Below are 13,939 nucleotides of genomic sequence, written 5' to 3' on the forward strand. Positions count from 1 at the left end.
TAGTGAGCAATCCCAGTGACGTTTAGCCCTGTTTACAATTTACATGGTTTCCTACAGGTGGATCGAGTCAGTTATCTGTTGCAGGAAATCTATGGCATTGAGAACAAGAACAACCAAGAGACCAAGGTAAATCTACACAGTCTAATGTATTGCATTGTTTCTGTTACAATATTTTCATTTTGTTGTAGATAATTAAAGATTAGAGGAAGTACAAGAAACAAAGGTACATACATAGTTGTATACAACAGGAAAGGGTATTGTAGAAGTACTTCCCAGGAGTGTGTTGCAATCTATTGCATATTTATAGACAAAATAAAAAGTGGATTGCTGAATTAAAATAAAAAAAAACCCTCTTACAGTAAACTGTGTCTCCCTTTTCTTCCTCTGCTCCTACAGCCCTCTGAAGATGAGAACAGTGACAATAGTAATGAATGTGTAGTGTGTCTCTCTGACCTGAGGGACACCCTGATCCTACCATGCCGTCACCTGTGTCTATGTAACTCGTGTGCTGACACTCTGCGCTACCAAGCCAACAACTGCCCTATCTGCAGACTGCGTGAGTATCCCATCTGCTTTTGAGCAGGTATGGTTTTTGCTGTACCTCCTTGTATTTTAGCAGATCCTTGTTGTACTAATATTTTAATCTTTTTTTGCACTGCACAGCTTTCCGCGCTCTTCTACAGATCCGAGCTGTGCGGCGGAAGCCTGGCCCTCTCCCACCCATCTCATTCAGCCCTGTGCTGGCCCAGAGCCTGGACCATGATGACAACTCTGTGAGTAGTAAAAAAGGAGACACACAAGACCTTGTCTGATTTAGATTAAAGGGAACCGTTTATAAAAAAATTCACTTTAAAAATACTGTGTGTATAAATACCTATGAATACGGCCTGCTTAGAGAACCTGGATAGTGGCAGCTGTGCCCAAAAAAAGACAAGTGAAGGACAAATGACTAGCCACCAGCATTGCCTGTTGTCTCCCTGCGGACGATCTTTTCCCACTACTGATTTGCCATGCCTTGCTCTGCACTGTGTATCTGTGTGGAGGTGGCCATCTTGGTAGGGCTGGGGTTTTGCTTCCTTATTCCAGAGCTGCCCCCTGATGACTGGTGACCTGATTATTGCTGCTTCTTGCAGTACCCTCGTGAACAAAGGTAGAGCAAGCACAGATGCACAGAATGAATTAAGCAGGGAGATTCTTGCACTGCAGGTCCTTGGGTACAGCTTCTTCTCCAGCAAGGAGAACGGTGAACAGTGCAGTGGTGACATTATCAAATCTCATGAGACTAGCAGTCAGAGGCAGCAAAAGATTTGACTCCAATTGGGCTTTAAGCTAAATCGGTGACATTACTTTCTTTGCTGGGTAAATATGATCGAGTCTAACAATTGGCTGCTAGACCCAAGCACTGGCACATAGTAGGAAGTCGCATGCATCCGCATACCCAGGACCACTGGGGTATATTCAGCGGCTCAAGCAGTAGGAACTGCAGGAAAATGCTAGCAAGACAAGTATTGGGGTTGGGGCGCTTTTTTATACACACATTTGGAGTTGATTTACTAAAACTGGAGAGTGCAAAATCTGGTGCAGCTCTGTATAGCAACCAATCAGCTTCCAGGTTTTTTGTTAAAGCTTAATTGAACAAGTGGAAGTTAGAAGCTGATTGGCTGCCATCCACAGCTGCCCCAGATTTTGCACCCTCCAGTTTTAGTAAATTAACCCCATGGCCTTTAACCACGTCATCCCCGGAAGGTTTTACCCCCCCCCCTCCTTACCAGGCCACTTTTTTGCCCACATGTCACTGCGTTGCTATAACTGAAAATTGTGCAGTCGTGCGACGCTGTACACAAAATTGATGTCCTTTTTTTCCCACAAATAGAGCTTTCTTTTGGTGGTATTTGATCACCTCCTACGGTTTTTATTTTTTGCACTATAAACAAAAAAAAAAAAGACTTACCATTTTGAAAAAATATACATTTTTTTTTTTTTTTTTATTTTCTGCTATAGAATAAAAATTGTAAAAAAAAAAACAAATTTCTTCATCAATTTAGGCCAATATGTATTCTGCTACATATTTTTTGTAGAAGGATTCCCAATAAGCGTATATTGATTGGTTTGCACAAAAGTTATAGCGTCTACAAATTATGGGATAGATTAATGGACTTTTTATTCTTTAAATGTTTTTACTAGTAATGGTGGCGATCAGCGATGATATTCCCTTTTTTTTTTTTTTTTTTTTTTTTTGTGGGACTGCGAAATTGGACTTGGTGACACTTTTTGGGAACCAGTGACACCAGTACATGAGGATCACGTACAGCTACATGTGATCATGCGCTTAAGGGCCGCCCTCCCGCAGTATATGTACGTGGGGCAGTCCTTAAAGCCACGTCCACCCTAAAAAACATTTTTTTCCTATAAACAAACATTTGGAGGAAAAATATTTTTTATACTTGCCCTAAAAGCCCCCTCGCCTGTGCTCCTGGGAAATGATGACACATCATTTCCCAGGAGTCTGTGGGCAGTACTGTACGGCCGCCGGTGAATCGCGCAATGCGCGAGAATGAGAGGTGCATGCTGGTTGGAAAAAGAATCACCACCCTTAAAAATGACTTGCAAACTCAATCAGAGGTAGCTAATCACCTTCTCAATACCACACAAGGCCATTTGACTTTAAACTGTGATCAGCTGTGGTCATACAAAAACTGGTGCTGGTGGATACAGAAGCATTCCTCCACAACATATACATGGGACAAGTATAGGAACCATCGTGTTTTGATATCCAAAATGAGCAAAAAACTATTTTCAAAATGTCCTCTGACGAGCATGTGTACAGGGATTTAAATATTGTTCCCGTGTGTGTTTGTGTGGGGGGGGGGGGATGGGGGGTGTGGCCCTTCCTGTCAGCAGGTTGGGGTTTAGCAGTTTCTTTTGTAATTTTTAAAACCTTTTTCCTGTCTTGATTTTGGCTTTTAGGGAGCAGATAACATCCCTCCAGGGTTTGAACCCATCTCTCTGTTGGAGGCTCTGAACGGTCTGCAGGCCCCTCCCGCCAGCGCCCCGCTCTATGAAGAAATACCGTACAGTGAAAGCCTGCCAGCTCGGGGGCCCACCGACAATTCCCACAACAAGAACAAGCACATAAAGACGTCTGACAGGTACGGTTGGCCCGGCTCTTTTATTGCTGCTCGTTCTGGGGAAATACATGAGAAAAGCAACAGCTGCAACTTGGTTATTAGTTCAAGAAAGAGGTAGCAGCCATTGAGTCCATTTCACTTTATTGAAGTGGATGTAAACCCAAATGCTCTCCGCAGATATTGGGAATGGCTCCAAACCCACAATCATTCTATTTATCAAAACCCTGAAGCATTGATTGCCCAGATTTTATTTTTTTTTTCAGATCATGTGTCCGCTTACCTTCTATGATCTACATGGCCCAGGTTGGTGGGTGGGTCTAAGCTGTGGCTTGTCACATGTTCTGGTGACATCACTGTGGCTTATTCCCTGTTCTTCCCCTGAGCAGAATGTAATAAAAGGGATCACATCACTTCAAGGAAAAAAAAAAAAAACTCTGTAGTATTATGATAGCGAGGCTCCTCGGAGGAGATGCTGTCCGTTGTATATTCCAGGGAAGGAGAAAAAATGCTTTCGAGCAAAACTGGAGCATGTGCACTTTGATGGCAATGCTGCAGAGTTTATTATATCAGCCAGCAGATCATTGCCACTATAAGGAAGTGATTAAAAGTAACTGGTAGCCGAATCAACAGGTGTGTTCTCTGTACATCTTCTTTCTTCCTCTTTTTTCCTTCTTTCTTCTTCCCTTTTTTTTTTTTTATTTATTTTTTTTTTAATTAATGACAAGCACTTTTTTATAGTTAAAGTGAAACTTTACCCATAACAACTAGATAAAAAAAATAATGTTCCTTGGCAAGGGACCTACATTCCTTACTACTAATTATGCTACCAACATTAGTGCCTTCTGTAAATTGCTGCCCTTTTGCTGAAGCCCAGAGCAGCAGTAAATTTTTAGGCTGTCTGCGGTTCGGCCTCTAGTGGCTCTGATTTTCTTCATAGTGCCAAAAAATGGAGCGCATTTGAGCATGTGCAGAGCAAGGTGAGACAGCGTATTACTGGATTTTAAACACTTTAGGCATTTTTTTTTAGTGTACATGGCTATGCCTGCAAAAGGGGGCAGCATGAAGTGATTTAGCAGGAATTTTCTGACTAAAGTTCCATTTAAGCATTTTCAACAGGGAGGTTTTTTTTGAGGATGGATACTCCTTTTTTTTTTTTTTTTTTTTACAATCTGACTTTCAATTGATTATATCCCCATACCCACTTCACCAGACTTTGAGAATGGAATCGGATGCACCCATAGAGGGGAGCGGACTGTGTCGGTGTCCTCTCGGCATAAGCGGGACAGACACAGACCTGTCATCTGCCCTCGGGGGCTTTCACACTGGAATCAAAGCAGCGGCACTTTCGGGTCGGTTTGCAGGCGCTATTATTAGCGCAATAGTGCCTGCAAACCGCCCCAGTGTGAAAGGGCCCTTTATGGTCTTTTTTGAGTAATAAACATCTTTGGACTTTATCCATCTGTTGGGTCCTCCTTTCTTTTTATACCAGAGAGGTAGACACCTGAGTGTTATCTAAAGAAAAGGCTTTGGCTTGAGTTGGTCTTTATGTTCTGCCTGTTATGTCATGCAGTGGTCTGCGATCACCATCATCTCCTATCCATGAAGAGGACGAGGACATGTCTGGAGGGTGTGATGGCGAGAGGCCAGCCCTGCTTGGATCGCTCAGCCGAGACCCCTCACACACAGAGGTGGGTGTTAGTCTTGTGTCCTCTTAGGAGGTCTTTTAGGACTGTTGTTTGACTATTTCATTGTCTTGTAGACAATCTCATCCGCTGACACTCCAGAGATTGTCTCCGCACATCAAGGTGAGAAGCTGTAGTCCACATTGCAGTTCTCATTATCTCTGTGAATGTCCCTGAAAATTATAATCCTCCTCTTGCCTTATTTCTCAGGGTCCCGATCTCAGTCTCAGCTCAGTGAACAGATTGAAAGTCCTGAATCCCAGGAGCTCAAGGACGACGATGCCCAGGATGTGACAGGTTCTTTCTTTGTGCTTAATTCTTCTGGTTGTCATTAGACTGCTGCCTTCAAAGCTCAACTCCAGTCAAAACTTGTGGGGGGGGGGGGAGTTAGGGTATTTATTGCTGTCTGTATCCCTGTTGAGGAGATTTAATTTCCTGTTCCAGTGACTACACAGGAAGTGAGGATGTCTCTCCAACAAGATTACAAAAAAAAAAAAAAAAAACCTGCAGCCATGCCTAGCCCTTCCCCACTTTGCTATATAATTGTAAACCTGTGCAAATGTATGTGACCCTGTTGGTGAGGTTTGATTCATTTCCTACCCACAAACTAAATAGTGCATCATTTTTATTTCTTTTTACCTAGATCAAACCTTGATCTAGCCATTTTTGTCTTTTTATTTTCTTTACACACTTTGTTGTTTGTATCTTTCTCTCCATTCAGAGGAGAATGAGAAAACCCCATGGGTGGGCTGCACAGTGACTGATCACTGTGATAGCCAATCAAAGGCTAACGTTTAGGTGCCGGGACCCGGGAGTCCCAGATCCAGAGTAGATGGATAGATAGGTAGAAAAAAGAGATGGGATTGCTGCACAAAAAAGTATTTATTGAAGAAATAAAATAACATAGATAACGCCCTTCATCAATGTGGTTTTGAAGAAGGGCGCTATCTATGTTAGCCCCAAACGTCACCATGTATATCTTATATTTTTGATGTAATTTTATTTCTTCAGTAAATACTTTTTTCTTTATTTTGGCCCTTGGGAAGGCCTGATTTTTCTTCTTTTTTTTTTTTTTTTTTTTTTGTACAAGAGGGCTCTTCATGAGAGCCTGGCCTCTGTTCTGGAAGCCTGCTGTGAAAAAGTATTTGCCCCTTCCTGATTTTATTTATTTTTTTGCATATTTGTCACACTTAAATAATTCAGATCATCAAACAAATTTTAATATTACACAAAGATAATCTGAGAAAATGCAGTTTTTTAAATGATTTCATTTATTAGGAGAAAAAAAGCTGTCCAAACCTTCCTGGCCCTATGTAAAAGAAAAAAAAAGTAATTGCCCCCTAAACCCAAAAACTGGTTGTGCCACTCTTGGTTGCAACAACTACAATGAAGCATTTGCGATAACTGGCAATGAGTCTTTCACATCACTTAATAATAACTCGGCCACATTTGAGGGTTTGCCAGCATTAGCAGCTTGTTTAAAGTGGTTATAAAGGCAGAAGGTTTTTTTTTATCTTGATGCATTCTCTGCATTAAAATAAAAAAACCTTCTGTGTGCAGCAGCTGTCCTCAGCCCCCCCCTAATTACTTACCAGAGCTCCATCTTGATCCAGCGATGTTAACGAGTGCCTTGGCCATCCAGGACTCTCCCTCCTGGTTTGGCTGAGACACAGCAGCGGCTTCATTGGCTTATGCTGCTGTCAGTCAGTTAGCCAATGAGGAGAGAGAGAGGGCGGGGCCAAACCGCAGCTCTGTGTCTAATTGGACACACAGAGCTGCGGCTCGGGTGCCCCCTAGCAAGCTGCTTGCTGTGGGGGCACTCGACAGGAGGGAGGGGCTAGAGGCACCCGTGAGGGACCCAAGAAGAGGAGGATCCCAGGCTGCTCTGTGCAAAACCATCTGCACAGAGTAGGTAAGTATAACATGATTGTTTATTTTTTAAAAAAAATTTGATCTTAGCTGATAAGTCGAGCTCTGAATTTCTCATTCCTATTAATGCCTGTTGGTCCTTCCACTTGATGATTTGGTTTTATTTACTAATGGAAAGTTATGGGAGAGGCAAGCTGGTAAACGTCTTTATTTGCAAAATGTAATAATATTTGCATATTAGATGAGGGTCATACTGCAGCTAATTCCGTCTGTGTTCTCCAATGTGATTGCTGAACTGCACAAGCGTCTAACCTTTTGCTTTCGTTCTTCCCTTCCTACAGCGCTGGGACCAGACTCCTGCTCCATTGGCATTGATGAATGATGGGTGAGAGTTTCTGAGCTTCACTATTTTCTGAGGATGTGTGTGTGGTGTGGTGTCAGCTACCTGTTCTTGGAGTTAAAGGATATTTACAGTCTTCAAAATAAGCTATTTAAAGTGGTTGTAAACCCTCACATATACCCAGGGAAGATACTACCCTTAGATGATACCTAGAGATGAAGCAAATCCTCCTACATAAGTTGTACCTGTTTATTTGCAGCTCTCTCTCCTCCACAACTGTTCAAAGTCCAGAATTTCTGAGTTTCGGGGAGTGTGGGATCTGATGTCACACAGAATAGAGCACAGAGCTGGGTGTAATCTGAGATCTGAGTGTAGGGAATAGACACCCCCCACACACACATAAAATAGATAGATAGATAGAAACCTACATAACTGAGGCTGTCAATCACCTGCTGTTGGGGTCCTGCCGCCTTCTGGGATTGTCTGGGGTCTGCATGCCATAGACCACTGATGGCGAACCTTCGCACCCCAGATGTTTTGGGATTACATTTACACTGCAGAGTGCATGAGCATCATGGGGAAACGTAGTTCCAAAACATCTGGGGTGTAAAGGTTCGCCATCACTGTCATAGACTGTTGGAAGTGAGTCATGCAGATTGTAGGAGAATGAGAGAGGAGACAGAAATCACACTCTGTGCTTTGGATAGCGGCAAGTACACACTATAGAAGGATATGCTTTGTTCATTTTTTAGTTTCAGTTTACAAACCCTTTAATGCTGAACTCCAGGCAAATGATTAAATGAATAGATGAAATCCATCTAAGCCCACGTTCACATTGGGCCAATTTGACATGTCCAATCGCATGCCAAATCAGCGGCTATTGCCGGGAATGGCACCGTCCGAATCAGTGCAACGCCAAATTTGCGGCGCCGCACCGATTTGCAAAAGTAGTTCCTGTAGTACTTTTGGCAACTTCAGGGGGTGATTTTGAATAGACGTCTACATGAAGCCGCACAGATGTCTGTCAAATCGCCCCCAAAGTCGGACTGCATTGCCGGGTTGAAATCGTGCGAGTTAAGCTGAACTTGCATGATTTCCAACCCACATCAGTGTGAACCTGGTCTATAGGAGATGTTTTATCTGCCAAAGGACTTTTGTTTCTATCACTGCAGCTGTGAGATTTTCACAACTCTGCCACACAGCACTGTCTAGCAGGGCTGGAGACCTAATTTTTGTCTGCCGCAGTTAGGTAATGCGCCGGTCTTGCCCCTCTCCTAGCCTCGAACTTGAACAGTGAAAGGAGAGGCAGCAGAATGAGGTCATCTTTTTAGCACTCTGCTCTCTCCTCCTATCAGCATGCTATCTAGTAAGCAAGATAGAGGGTGAGACGCAGTAAATACATAGAAGCTTTACCCTTACACATTTATGTAGTCTGCATGTACTTAACATGAAGAAACTGTCTGGTGGTCCAGAAATATATCAAGGGTCCATATTACCCATGTTTTCATGATTTTATTTAGTAAGCTGCAATATGACATTTGCTAGGTGTACCTAATAAAGTGGAAGGAAGTAAAAATCCTGGACGGCCGCACACCGCTGAAGGCATCTTTATTGAAAGATTAAAATCCAAAAACGGTCATATCTTGGGCATAGAAGACAGGAAAAAACAGCTTCACTTCACAAACAGATGCTTAGTCATAGCTGAATAAACAAAGTCTGATCTTATGTATATATGGAGCTAATAAAAAATAGACAACCAATCAAATGCAAAGCAATTTTGGAAGAAACCTCCCCATAAAATCAGACCTTGTTAATGCCCAAAATGAATTTCACCTGGAGGGGAGAAGCAAAGAGCTAATGAATACAATAAATTCAAATAAATGAATAAATAAAAAGATATATATATGTAGTTGTAAGCTAAATGCAGCTTCCCCACATGGTGCAATCAAAGGCTAAAAAAAAAACAGAAATAATAAAGAAAAATGTATTATAGATAATAGTTGTTTTGTGACTTTTTACATCTGTATTATTAACAAAATCAAATTAATCATCATGAGGACCTGCAAAAGATTTGATATCAATCGTTCTACAAAAAGTAAAAAAAGCCTAATAAAGTGGCCATCAAGTAAAGCAAGTCATAGATTATACTTTTTTTTTTTTTTTTTTTCTTTTCAGCACAGGTGGAAGGAAAGAAAATTGCTTGATTTTTTTCCCCCCCCCATCAACACCACTGAATCCCTCTCACGGCCCTATTCTGTTCTGCCAGTGGGGAGCCTTCCCTACCAACAGAGCACAATGATCACTGGCAGCAAAAAAATCCGACAGGCTGGTTTGTACTGAAGTAGACCAATTGATCAACTTCAGTGCAACCAGTCTGCCCATAGATGGATCAAAATTCAGGCCGGTCCTCGCTGAACCAGCAGAGATTCAATCATCTATGGCCGGCTTTAGTGTCACAAGTAAGGAAGGGTTGGGGGGAGAGAATCTGTAAAGAAGGTCAGTCTTTATTCTCAGACAGATAGTCGGCCCCCCAGACACCCTTTGGAATAGGACAGTGTTGAGTCTCGTCAACAGTAACTTTGTAAACCGTTTTGAATCTAAAATATTAAACGTGTTGAATTAGTGACAGGTTCACTTTAATCCCTTTAATTTTCTGTTTTTGTTCTTCTTTTTCAGGTCCTTTTCACAAATGAGACCAGCGAACAAATTTTCCTGTCCATCCCTCCCGTTGATCACATTTGGGTATTCCAGTGAGGGGAAGAAAAAGAAGTTCTCCTCTTCAATCATTTACATTCCAGGGGAGGTCGGCAGAGAGACCCGTGCGTCCTGTCCCCAACTTGTGGTCGCCTTTTTTTAGCGATGCTACACTACGCCGTGCCAGGCCGCGTGTGTGTGTGTATATATGTCAGTTTAGTGCCAGCTTGATGTGCCATGCAGCAGCAGTGTGTGTTGTGCCAGCCTTATGTGTACAGCTGTGTGCCGGCCTGCATGTCCGCATTGCTGTGTGTATATATGTTAGTCGGAGGCTCAGATCTCTGTCCTTTGGATGGGGACAGAGTGACAGCTGACTCCTTTTGTGGGGACTTTTCAGAGTGAAACGCCACATTTTACAAGTTCACTGCATCATTATGACGCCCACTTATATATTCTGCACACAGCCCAGTGTATATTGTACGGTACATAGCAGACATTGGCCCGGACATTTAAAGGGCTGGTCCATTCCACTCCACTAGCCAGGGGTGGTGGAGGAGCATGGGGGAGGGGAGTATGTAAATGACACTTATTTAAATCTAATTTTCAGGTTTAAAGTCTCAGTCCTAGAACTCTGGGTCCCACCTACCTGCTCCTCCCTCCATCCCCCCCCCCCCCCCCCAATAAGAGGCTGGCACCATAGAAGGGAGCTCTCAATATCGGGGAAGAGGAGGTATCAGGATGTGGTCCCAGAAGTCGTGTGGGTCTTTCAGGCAGAAGGTATGGAAAATGATGACATGGAGGTGATGGTAGAATTCATTCTACCCCACTCTCGCCAATCCTCATTAGCTGGTGATAAGTGGATTTGACCTGGAGGTAAGAGTAGTCTCCGTTCTATTCCATCCCCACCAATTCCCATCAGCTGGAGATGAATGGGCTTGCCCTTTTTTAAACTGGAGCTTTAGTTAAAGGATAAGTTCACCTTTTTTCTTTAAAAATATATAAATGCACATCTTTTTGCAGGTAAAAAAAAAAATGTGTATTATAATATTATTATTATTATTTTTTTTTACTTGGAGCCTGCTTCAGGGGTCTCAAACTGGCGGTCCTCCAGCTGTTACGAAACTACAAGTCCCATGCAGCATTGCAAGACTGATATTTACAAGCACAACTCCCCTGGGCAAAGGCATGATGGGACTTGTAGTTTCGGAACAGCTGGAGGGCCGCCAGTTTGAGACTCCTTGTACCAGCATACGTACCTCATACGGGCAGACAGATACACTCTGGCAGGAAGAGAGGATGAACAACCACAACGCTCAGCGTCGCCGTGGTAGTTCTTTGAGAACTGCAAGCCAACTGCCCCAAAGGCTGTAGTTTTTCCAATTCACAGAACACTGTGAATGGATGATGTGTCCAGGGGTGGGCGGAGGCCAGTGCATGTTGCATGTTACACCCTGAATATAGGTGTAACGTGTGTCAAAAGGTGAGCTTTATTTAAAGTTTCCATATAAGAAGACTGGGTTTTGTTGCAGTCTGTGTCCCCATTTTGAGAGGTTTACCTTCACTTCCTGTCCTGGCGATCAACTATTACCAGGACAGGAACTGTACGGAGATCAATGGCTTCCCATATGGTAAGATGACGATTCCAATCCTTCCCTCTATCCAAAACTGAATAGGTTCATGATTTTGAAGTTCCATTTTACATATAGAAGCATGCCAGCAACCATTTTTGAGAATTGGTCCCTATGCACCTTTTTTAAAGTGAAAATAATTCCTCCTCTCGTTTTCAGACATGGAAGCTGCCATCTTGGCCTCCTGTTTAATTTTCAACTACAAATGGTGCTGCACATGTGATCAGTTATGACACCAGCCACGGGGATGGCTTGACCGTTTGGTTGAGAGCACAACCTGTTTTTTTTTTTAAACTGTTAAATCTTTGGGTTTACTTCCGCTTTAAGTTCTTAGGAGAGGCCTCTATTAAAGAAAACCTGCCAAGAGAAGAGATCTGGAGGCTGACACTCCTCTCCTGATCAGACAAGGTCCCCCTGACTTTCATGCTGACTTTGGCTGCTTTGAGTCGCTGACTCAGAAGAACGTCTGACTTTGCTGATCTGCATACTTGTCCCAGGTCTGGAATTCAGAGTTTTTTTTTTAAAGCCAGGGGTTCAGCATAATAGCCAGGCAACTGGTATTTTTCATAAGTTCTGTCACCATATTTCTGTCATGACAAGTTTCCTTTTGTTACTATTTTTTGGCAAAGGTGCTTCTACCGCGATAATGGCTGCCTTCCATCGTGACCGTTATATGGATGAGCTTATTAAGGTGGAACTACGGGCAAAATAACAAATGACATATGATGTGGTCTGTCAGTAGCATTAACACAAGTTGTTGTTTTTCTGAGTCCCCCGTAATCTATTTTTTTTTTTTTTTTTTCGTAATCTAATTTTATTACCAGTAGATCTGTTTTTTTTTTTTTTTTTTTCATTACCTATAACAGGAAAAAAATTGTAGTTTCAGGGGTTAATACAAACCTTTATAACACCCACACCTAAACAAAATAAGTCCTTTTTGGGAAAACGAAAAGAAAAAGAAAATCGCTTCATCTATGGCTTGCCTTAGGCAGCTACTGCAACATTTTTTTTCCCCAAAATGTTGCAGTAGCTGCCTAAGGCAAGCTATAGATGAAGAAAAGAAAATTTATTCAATTCCCCCATCAACACTGACTGTGTTTTTTATGGGGGAATGTCGTCCGCAATGATATTGTGTTTTGCCGGCGGGGAGTCTTCCCCATTGGAAGAATACATTGATCAATACAATGATCATTGCTGGAGGCTGTAGTCGCCGGCAGTAATTGCATGTAAAAAAAAAATCTGACAGGTTGGTTGCACCCAAGTCGATCCATGTCACATCACAAAGTGTGTTTTTTTTTTTTTTTTTTTTTTTTTTTTTCTGCGGTTACAAAAATGCCAAACCTTATTTTTTCATTTATAAATAACGTTGTAATAATTTGTGCCAGAAATATAATCGTAGTGTCATTATAAATGGGAAACATTATAGAAACAAATTTTATATTTTATATCTACAGTAACACCATTCAGAGTTTAAAAAAAAAAAAAGCAATTTTTTTGTTTGTTTTATAGATTGCATAGAAAATATTTTTTGCATGACGGTATCACAAAAAAGCTGGATTTTTTTTCTGGTATCTATTACTTTGTTTAATGTCCTTTATAAACAGGCAAAATACAGAATAAAATGTATACTTTGTGATACAAATTTTTCTTTTTAAACGATGATGAAACTTAAACGCAGATTAAAGTAAAAAAAAAAATTTTTTTTTTTTTTGTAGTCTCTAGATTTGCATAGAAAATAAAATAATGCAAAACACTGTTGCCAAAAGAGAGCCTGGGTTGTCCCGAAAAAAAAATAAAATTATTTATCTATTACTTTGTTATAAGAAGTAAAAGTTATTAAGTAAAGGCGCCCATAGCAGAAATGTAACAATTGTATAGTGTTATCAGGTGCGAGAGCTGAACTGGTTAAAGTCCTTCTAATGGTGGCCATACAAACACACTTTGATAAATGATCGATTTTTCTTTTCTGATTGATCTCTTACAGTATAGTAATAATCTATAGCTGACAACCAGTTCATTCGATATGCCACACATGATGGTAAGTGGAAATTAAAACAACACGTCTGTTGGCATTATCGAAAAGTAATAAACCAATCTGCAGGTAGATTGAAATAAAAACAGCTGTGTTAATGTTGGTGACATATTTTATCATATCCTTCTTTTTTTTTTTTTATAATTTTGCCCATAGTACCTTTTTAAGAAAAACTGCGGTATGTGGTAACCCAAAGCAAACCAGTGGGAATTTCCCTCTCACTGACATGACGGACCGGGGTCATCTGGGTTGCTGATCTTTGCACTGTTATTGAAAAGGCCCATTTAATTGAATAACACTAAAGTAGACGGTTGTCTTTACCCTGCAGCATTGGCGGTAACACATCTACTGACTGTACAAAGAATTATACTGAAATTTGAGGAAATCTGAACATTTTTAAATGATTTTTGTCCATTTTATGCATAATCTGAATAATAAAAGTGAAAAAAAAAAAATCTTTTGGTGTGTGCGTGGGTTTTTTTTTTCTTTTTCTTTCATTCATTTACAGAATCTGTGATATCTCTGCCAAGACCTTAATTGTCTATACTTGATCTTTGGAGAGCAGC

The 13,939-nt window shown here is 41.4% G+C and overlaps 1 protein-coding gene across 2 annotated transcripts in view; it reads left to right on the plus strand.

Annotated features, from left to right (window-relative positions):
- Positions 1-13,021, plus strand: part of MGRN1 (mahogunin ring finger 1) — a 32,838-nt gene extending 19,817 nt beyond the window's left edge. For both annotated transcript variants that reach the window (XM_073636240.1, XM_073636241.1), the window contains exons 10-18: positions 58-126; positions 397-556; positions 664-773; positions 2,968-3,149; positions 4,699-4,816; positions 4,888-4,933; positions 5,021-5,107; positions 7,021-7,064; positions 9,696-13,021. In XM_073636240.1, the coding sequence (XP_073492341.1) occupies positions 58-126; positions 397-556; positions 664-773; positions 2,968-3,149; positions 4,699-4,816; positions 4,888-4,933; positions 5,021-5,107; positions 7,021-7,061 (813 nt within the window). In that variant the 3' untranslated portion in view covers positions 7,062-7,064; positions 9,696-13,021. The remainder of the gene's footprint in view (positions 1-57; positions 127-396; positions 557-663; positions 774-2,967; positions 3,150-4,698; positions 4,817-4,887; positions 4,934-5,020; positions 5,108-7,020; positions 7,065-9,695) is intronic.
- The last annotated feature ends 918 nt before the right edge of the window (positions 13,022-13,939 follow it).

This window comes from Aquarana catesbeiana, linkage group LG06, assembly GCF_042186555.1.
Source record: "Aquarana catesbeiana isolate 2022-GZ linkage group LG06, ASM4218655v1, whole genome shotgun sequence".
In the NCBI taxonomy this organism is placed as follows: domain Eukaryota; kingdom Metazoa; phylum Chordata; class Amphibia; order Anura; family Ranidae; genus Aquarana; species Aquarana catesbeiana.